We start from the raw sequence: 9,010 nt of genomic DNA, 5'->3' as shown, positions 1-9,010 counted from the left end.
GTCCCGAGTCAAAGTAATCAAGTCCCAAGTCAAAGTAGCCAGGTCCTGATTTAAAGTAGTCAAGTCCAAAGTCAAAGCTGTCAAGATTAGAGTTAAAGCAGTCAAGTCCCGGGTCAAAGCTGTCAATACAGAGTCAAGATTGTCAAGCCCGAGTCAAAGCAGTCAAGCTCCAAGTCAAAGGTTGAGCCAGTCAAGTCAAAAGTCAAAGCAACCAATCCCGAGTTGAAGCAGCCAAGTTCTAAGTCAAAGTAGCCTAGTCCCGAGTAAAAGCAGCCAAGTTCTGAGTCAAAGCAGCCAAGTTCTGAGTCAAAGCAGTCAAGATCAGAGTCAAGTACAAAGTCAGAACCAACCAGTTTCAAGTCACCTCCAAGTTCTGCCATTGAATATTTCAAGTCTCTTACAGTCATTTCACTAATAGAGTAATATTATTTATATAGACCATTCATACTTTTATGGAACGGTATTTATTTATATAAAAAAATTGTAATCATATTAGGATAATTGCCCCTGAGCTCATGCACCCTCACTTCACAAATCCAAATTGATTTCTTTTGAACACAAACCCAGTTAACCACGTTTGCAATTGTTGTAACCCAGAGATGGAAGGGAACCAAGCTAAAATACTCCAAAAAAAAGTATATTAAATACCCTCAATACTGACCAATGATATGGAGTTAAGTTTGAGGCTGATGAGGCTTTAATGACTTTTTCAGAGTCAGATTTACAAACATATGAACCCAATATGTTTCCCAAACACCAAGAATTTACTCTGACAGTGATATTAACTGATGAGTAACTAGTGAACGTTCATCTGTGCACAGATAAGGACAATTGTTTTGGTTACAAAATGTTTTAAACCACTCATATTAATATGAATACAGATACATCTAAACTAGAGGAGATATAATCTGAAGTGACAAAGTGTTTTTAAAGATTCTGAAATATAGTTTTTTGAATGCAGATGACATGATTTGTGCTTAAAAATGTTAACTTTATTGACAATTTTAGGCTAGTTTAATGTTTTGACGACATTTCCCTGAAAATCGTAATGTCTCCCTTGGTGTGTTGAGCACAAACAGAGCTGTTTACCACACACAGTTTACCATTCATGGATGGAAAATTGGCTTGAAATTTTCCGTCCATTTGTCACCACTCTGCAAAAACAGCTCAACAGAGAAGCTTTCTCTTCACATAAAAACACGTTTACAGACATTAGGGAAAAGGGGAAAATTCAACACTGCACCAATGTCTTTCCTTTTCAAAATTTACAGTCATTTGATGCTACAAGAGTCAGAAAGTTTCATTAAGGTGGAGTTAGGACCACTTCCTGTGTCTTTCTTAGATTGACAATAGCCTCAAGCACAGTGACTTGGTGTGGTAAGATGAGGATTTAAATTTCCATCGCATTTCATAGATATTACATAACTTTCATGCCTTTTTTCTAAAAAATACAAACAGAAAATATATGTTTTAAATATCTTTGTCCAGAAAAATAAATCAGATTCTTACACAAAATCTGATTTCTCTCGAATGTTCTTTCTATAGCTTGTCAAAAATTGAAGGAGATTTGTGTTGATGGAAAACGTTTACATAACTACAGCAGAGAATCGGTTGTTCTGTCAGCCTACAGTCTGTAACTTCACCCACACATGACACATGGAGACCCCCGGTTACCTCAGCATCTCCTGAAAATGCTAATCCAGCAACAACAGGAAAACTAGAGGTTCATTTTTATGGAATAATTGAGTTGTGTGAATGAGGGCGCCACTAAATTCGTCTTTATCCCCACAGGTGATCTATGGAGGTTTGTGCGTACATCTCTTTGAATCCAGAGGACACATTTTTAAAATGTGGATCAAACAGATATGCACTATCTTACTGCAACCGCCCTCTTAAAGTAAAGCCCGTTTTGACTCATACAGGCTCCAGTCTAGAAGAAAACAAAGAACTTGTTTGGAGTCAGCCTCCTACTCTCCAAGGATTAAAAATACTCTATTGGGTTCCTTTTCTTAATTCTTAAATATGTTTTGGCTCTAATCTAAAAAGGCTCTAAACTTACAGAAATGTTTTATTTCTCTAGGTTTAACCTAAAACCTACTTTTCCGTTCATTGATTCAAAGGATTGTGTTTCAGGTTGGGACTGCTCTAGGCTGGCCCTCATACTGTAGGTCCTTGTTTTTCAACCTGTGTGTCGTGAGAGATGGTCAAGGTGTGCCATGGAAAATGATTCAACTTCCCCTAATTGGTCTTAAAAAACATTTGCCTTTGCCAGAATATCAGTACTGTGTTTATCCAAGATTTTATCCTGAGTAGTACTCTTTTCTAACTACATAAAATACCTTTTTCCTTCATTCTTTTTCAGACACTGATTAAAATCATTGCATATTTTTATTACAAACTACAGCTAAATTTTTCTTAATTTTTCTTAAAAGTTGACCTCTGATTGAGGCGGATACTTATTATTTTCTGCTCATGTGTGCTGTCTTAAATGCTTAAAAAAGTGGAACTATATTTTAGTTGCAGCTCTGAAGAAAAAAAAGGATCATATTTTTCACTGTACAGTTTTCACATCAGTAGCAGGAAAACCTCCTGATGGATTTTTTATTATATAATGAAACAGAAACCTTTCCTTCCTTCCTTCTACCTCTGTTTTTATGGACAGGTCAAACAATGTTCCCCGTTGTCATGGCGACAGATAAGCCAGGACTCTCAACCCAAAAGGAGTCGTTTCCTGATTACATTTATGAAAAAAAAAAGAAAAAAAAGAGGGAGTTTTCTGGCTTGGGTGACAGGAAGCAGACCTGCAGCCTCAAAAACAGAGACAGGAAAGTGCTGCAGCCATGTGGACAAGATGAGTATTGCAGGTCCAAAATTTGAACACATTTTTCACACATTTTCTTAAAATAAGTGCATATATCTTGATTTCTTCTTCAAAGTCTACTACAAACTTGTGTGCACAAAATGCTAACTTGTGTTCACAAAATACTAATTTGTTTACTCAAGATGCTAACTAGTGTGCAGAAGATAGATAACGTGCAGACAAAATGCTGACATGTGCACACCAATGACTAACTTGTCCACACAGGATACAAGAAAAATACAAGAAAACAGACAACATAGACGAATCACGGAGGCAATAAAGATCAGAAAGCAAGCCCAGACAACCATAAATCGAGATGGGGGGGCCTTCCTTCTCCAGCAGCGGAGTTTGACGGGTGACTCCGCCTTAGTGACAATCAGCTGTTTTTATGCCTATCACACTCCACCACCTGAATACAACTCTGATGAAGATGGAACATTTCCGTCGAAACATGTCAGGTATGTTTAAATATATTGTGTGTTTGATAACAAAATAAATTTTAAGTCCCACTACTTGTCACGCACCTAGGTGTGTGAAATTTGTTCTCCGCATTTGACCCATCCCCTGGGGGAGCGGTGAGCTGCAGACACAGCCGGGCTCGGGAACCATTTGGTTTAACCCCCCAGTCCAACACCTTAGTGTCAAGCAGGTAGGCACGAAGTCCCATTTTTAGAGTCTTTTGTGTGACTCGGCCAGGATTTGAACCCATGGCCTTTCAATCTCAGGGCGGACACTCTACCACAAGGCCACTGAACTGGTCTATAACCAAAGAGGTTATAAGATACTACTTTGTACTCACAAAATGTGCACAAGATAGAAACTTGTGTGGACAAGATACTACTTTGTTAGCACAGAACGTCAATTTGTACCCGCAAGATAGTAGCTTGCGTGGACAAGATAGTAACTTGTCCTCACAAAATGCTAACTTGTGTGCACAAAATACTCATTTATTTACACAAAATGACAACTTGTGCGGACAGATACTACTTTATCTGTACAAAAAGCCCACAAGAAAGAAACTTGTGCGGAGAAGATAGAAACTTCTGCGGAGAAGATAGTAACTTGCGCGGATAAGATAGTAACTTGCACGGATAAGGTAGAAACTTATGCAGACAAGATACAAACTTCTGCAGAGAACATAGAACTTGCGCGGACAAAATAGAAACTTGTGCAAACAAGATAGAAACTTGCGCGGACGAGATAGAAACTTGCGCGGATTAGATAGAAACTTGAAGCGGACTAGATAGAAACTTGAGCGGACAACATAGTAACTTGCGCAGACAATAAATAAACTTGCGCAGACAAGATAGTAACTTGCGCAGACAATAAAGAAACTTGCCCGGACAATAAAGAAACTTGTGCAGAAAATATAGAAACTTGTGCAAACAAGATAGAAACTTGCGCGGGCAATAAAGAATCTTGCGCGGACAAATTAGAAACTTGTGCGGACAAGATAGAAACTTGTGCGGAAAGATAGAAACTTGCGTAGACAAGATAGTAACTTGTGCGGAAAGATAGAAACTTGCGCGCGCAAATTAGAAACTTGCGTGTACAATCGAGAAACTTGCGCGGACAAGATAGAAACTTGCGTAGACAATAAATAAACTTGAGCGGACAAAAAAGAAACTTGCGCGGACAATACAGAAACTTGTGCGGACAAGATAGAAACTTGCGTAGACAATAAATAAACTTGAGCGGACAATAAAGAAGCATACGCAGACAATACAGAAACTTGTGCGGACAAGATAGAAACTTGTACGGACAAGATAGAAACTTGTGTAGACAATAAATAAACTTGAGCGGACAATAAAGAAGCTTACGCGGACAATAAAGAAACTTGTGCGGACAAGATAGAAACTTGTGCGGACAAGATAGAAACTTGCGTAGACAATAAATAAACTTACGCGGACAATAAAGAGGTTTATGCGGACAATATAGAAACTTGCGCGGACAAGATAGAAACTTGTGCGGACAAGATAGAAACTTGCGTGGACAAGATAGAAACTTGCGTGGACAAGATAGAAACTTGCGTAGACAATAAATAAACTTACGCGGACAAGATAGAAACTTGCGTAGACAATAAATAAACTTACGCGGACAAGATAGAAACTTGCGTAGACAATAAATAAACTTGTGCGGACAATAAAGAAGTTTATGCGGACAATACAGAAACTTGTGCGGACAAGATAGAAACTTGTGCAAACAAGATAGAAACTTGCGCAGATAATAAAGAAACTTGCGTGGAGAATTTAGTAACTTGCGCAGATAATACAGAAACTTAAAGCGGACAAGATAGAAACTTGCGTGAACAGTAAAGAAACTTGCGTGGACAAGATGGTAACTCTTGCGGGCAAGAAATTAACTTGTGAGGATAACAAAATAACTTGTGTGCACACAATGCTAACTTGTGCAAAATTCAAATAAAGTGCTAATTTGTAGCTACAAAATAGCTATTTGCGTACACAAAATGCTAACTTGTCTTCATAGGAGGGAACACTTTTTTTTCAATGTCATGTTCAGGGCTGTGTAAGATTTAGTAACAGAAATAAAAGACAAAACATTATCCATTTTTTAACAACTTTTCTTTATTAAGTTTTTACAAATAAAGTAACAAATTTCATTGTACTGTAGCGCAAAGTTTTGTTGTTTTTAATATGAAGCTCGAACACTATAGGCTACTTAGTGCAAACCATACCGTTAAAGGCTGCCTATGACTCCCTACAGGTACTTTTTATGTCGTTTTCTTTCACTCATCCATTCGAACAACCACCTTTTTTTTTCTCAACACAACACAGAAAAAGAAAAACCCACTGAATTAAATTAGGCGTTATTAGACTTTAAAACAACACGTAAAACAAGAGACTCTAAAAAATAAAAGGTGAGCGCATCGGAGGAAACAAAAACTATTGCAGAATGCTTTTAGTAACAGCAAAATGGTTTCACAGGATTAAGCAAAAAAAGGAAAAAAAAACAGCAAGGGACCGCACAGAATCTGTATCTACAGTGTGTATTTGTGTTAATGTGATGATCCATTCAGAGGCTTTTATTTTGTCTTTTTTTGTTGTCGTTTACAGTAAAAAGCAACAAAACAAGTCCTAAAACTGCAAAAAAGAACAACAAAAAAACAATTTGAATTTTAATGTGTTTGACTAATGTAACCACTGCTTCAGGCACTTTCACAATAAAACCGCCTGAAGCCTTTCACAGTAAGAGTCCACCGACAAAAACTACAAACTGAGGTCAAACCCAACGGCAATCTCATGGTTTGATAAGTAACCGTCACTTTAATATTACTGCATCGCAGCCATTGCATTGTAAGTACTTCTTACATAGTAATTATGTGGTAGAGATGTAAAAAAATAAAATAAAAAAAAAAATGGGGTAAATTCTCAGCACTGAAAAACAAGCAGCTCCAGTGAGTAAAAGCAGGTCGACATGTTTTCAGGGGTTTTTGCTTTTGATGTTTGCAAAAAAAGTCCAGACATCATCAGATAAAGCAAAGTGGCTCCACGACAATTCACAGCTTCAACCAAACTTGCTTAGTAGTAAAAATGTTGCATTGATAAAAAGAAGAAGAAAAAAGCAATACCTTTTGTTGGACTTCTTTTTTCGTGAAATGTGAACATCACAGCGGAATAGCGGAGAGGCATGACCTTTGACATCCAAGTTGGTACCAGATTGAGTCAATTTCACAACCAGAAATTGCAGAAATGTCACCAAACCTGAAGGATATTTTGGTTAAAAAACATCTTTTTTTAATCTATACAGAAAACACTGATTCTTTTTTCTTTTAGTGGTCACCTCAACTTAGCAAGGACAAGATAGAAGTAAACATTTTTAATGACTGTAAAAGTCATGTTTTTTTTTTTCAAAATCTAATTGGATTTTTTTTAGTTTCTGTTTATTTGAAGACATTTAAACTTTGTAACAAACCAGGAAAGTTAATCACTATAAATGGTAAACATCACACATTTTCAGACCAAAAAAAGAAAAAAAGTCTGATGTTCTGGTATAAAAGTAACATTGCAATTGGGAATTTAGGAGGTTTAGATCAACGCCTCTAAATACAGAGCGGGTTGAGCTTCAGATACCTCTTCAGTGAGTCTCGTCTCTTGAGTTGAATAAGCAGAAAGCAACAGAATCGACACAAATGATGGAAAAGGTGGCTACTCAAACGTCACGCTTGGTCTAAAACGGCAGCAGACATCTTTTTTGGGGGAGGGATTTAAACCTTTACATACAACATTCCTAAACCAGCCTCAATGAACACCCACAAATTCCAGTCGGGATTTTGTAAAACAGAATCCGGACATTCCAACTAAAAAAACAAAAACAAAAACAAAAGAAGTGACAGAAAGGATTCAAGGCACTACGAGTTCCTCCAGACGAACTAGAGGATTCGAGGGAAACTAGGCAGTGGGGGAGGGGGGAAAGACAGTAAAATATTTGTTTCAAGTACATTAAATTGGACACCATTGGTTTATACATTCATTTAACAGAACCTGGGGTGAAAGGGGGGGCTGTTTAAAGTGTCTGATATATAAGTACTGTAATAAGAAATAAAAAGTAGCTAGCTTCGCTTTGATCTGCTGTTTTTAATCGCCTTCAATTTGTGTGACGTAAGGCATTTGTTCTGCACTAAAGAGAAAAAAATTATGTTTTTTCACATTTTTAAAGAAAGAAACAGCTGAAGTGAAAGTGAAAGGATGGATGCTTTTTGTCTACCCCCCCCCACCCCCCTCAAAAACTAACATTTGCTAATAAACAACAAAAATAATCACAGTGTTTCCACATCGTACAGCGATGTGCACATAGAACAGGTCCATTGACAGAACACCTTTTTGTTTTTTTGTTATTTTTTTTAAATAATTATGAACAACAATCATGTACACTGCATTCAACCCAAACTAAGTTATGACACTAGAAATCGATGATGGGTAAACTGCTGTACTTATAAAAACGTCTCATGCGTTTGGTGTGTGAGCAAAACAAACCCGACAAAACAGAAAAAAAAAATGGAATCATAATAGACGACATTCTGAAAAGTAAACTGTACAAGCACTGATATTACTCTTGTAACAAGGCCACGGTTCTTTATTCTTTTTTTCTGGTGTCTAACTGCTGATATTGCTTCGGATGATGGAGAGAACAGAAGGATGAGTGGTGAGGAGGAGGAGTGAAATGGAGCCCCCGCTCCTCCGTTTTCAAAAGGAGACCCTGAGGGCTACAAGTGATGCTGATCTGGTTAAGTTTGTGCTTTCATTTGCTCCAAATATTCACTTCTGTTTAAGGACTTTAATGAAACTGTTGCTGCATTTTGGCATCCACTCAGGAGCAACTCTACTGACTTATTTCCATGTAACCTCTAACCTCCTCATCCCTGCACCTTCTACTTTAACAGAAATATAAGACCCTCAATGAACCTCTTTGGCCTTTTAACATTGCACACGACTCGTGTTTTCCTTTACGTTTGATCTTTTGGCAAAGCTGTCAGTCTCACCGAGCGGGGAGGAAGATTGTGTGTCTGTGGCAGCTTCTCACACATGCTAACAGAGGGAGAGAACACTCGCTTTTTTTCTTTCATTTGTCCGTTTCCTTTTTTCCTGATCCGGTCCTTCTCCTCAGTTTTTTTTCCAGTCCATGAGAAGCTCCTCTTCACTTCCTTTCAGGTGGGCGTGATTCAAACCAGCCCACATCCCGAGTCCTACGTCGTCCTCAAGTTGGGTCCCCCTGGGCTGCTGACTGACTTCTGCATGGTGTTGCTCAGATGAAACGCCTGCAGCGGGGGGTGCCCCGGAATATGGCCCTGCGGGGTGGGGTAGGGGCCTAGGGGCTGAGAGGTGCTCACCAGCGGTGCTTGAGGGGCGCTGGACAGAGCCGGACCAGACCACTGTGCGCTGTAGGCGGGAGTCGGCGTGTAGTGGATGAAGTGTGCGGGTGGAGTGGAGGAGGCTGGAGGGTGGCACAAGGAGCCCTTGCGGGCCGCGAGAGAGGTAGCGGAGGCGAGGTTTGCAGGGAGGTGGGCGGAGCCGCCCAGACTGCTGGGACACAACTGGCTGGGAGCCGAGAACTTCCTGCTCAGACCGGCTGACTGGATAACCTGTGAGGAAGGAGAGTTTCAAAATAAAAGCGTTTCTAAACCCAGAGAGC

General features: G+C 39.0%; 1 protein-coding gene across 1 annotated transcript in view; it reads right to left on the bottom strand.

Moving 5' to 3' along the window:
• Positions 1–5,423: 5,423 nt before the first annotated feature.
• The window catches only part of wnk1b (WNK lysine deficient protein kinase 1b), a gene marked incomplete in the record, with an annotated part of 82,127 nt that continues 78,540 nt past the window's right edge, over positions 5,424–9,010 (bottom strand). The window contains 1 exon segment of the mRNA XM_036210266.1: positions 5,424–8,960. Within this exon segment, the coding sequence (XP_036066159.1) occupies positions 8,565–8,960 (396 nt within the window).

Source organism: Oryzias melastigma, linkage group LG23 (genome assembly GCF_002922805.2).
Source record: "Oryzias melastigma strain HK-1 linkage group LG23, ASM292280v2, whole genome shotgun sequence".
Taxonomy (NCBI): Eukaryota; Metazoa; Chordata; class Actinopteri; order Beloniformes; family Adrianichthyidae; genus Oryzias; species Oryzias melastigma.
This window is presented reverse-complemented; position numbering and strand designations above follow the sequence as displayed.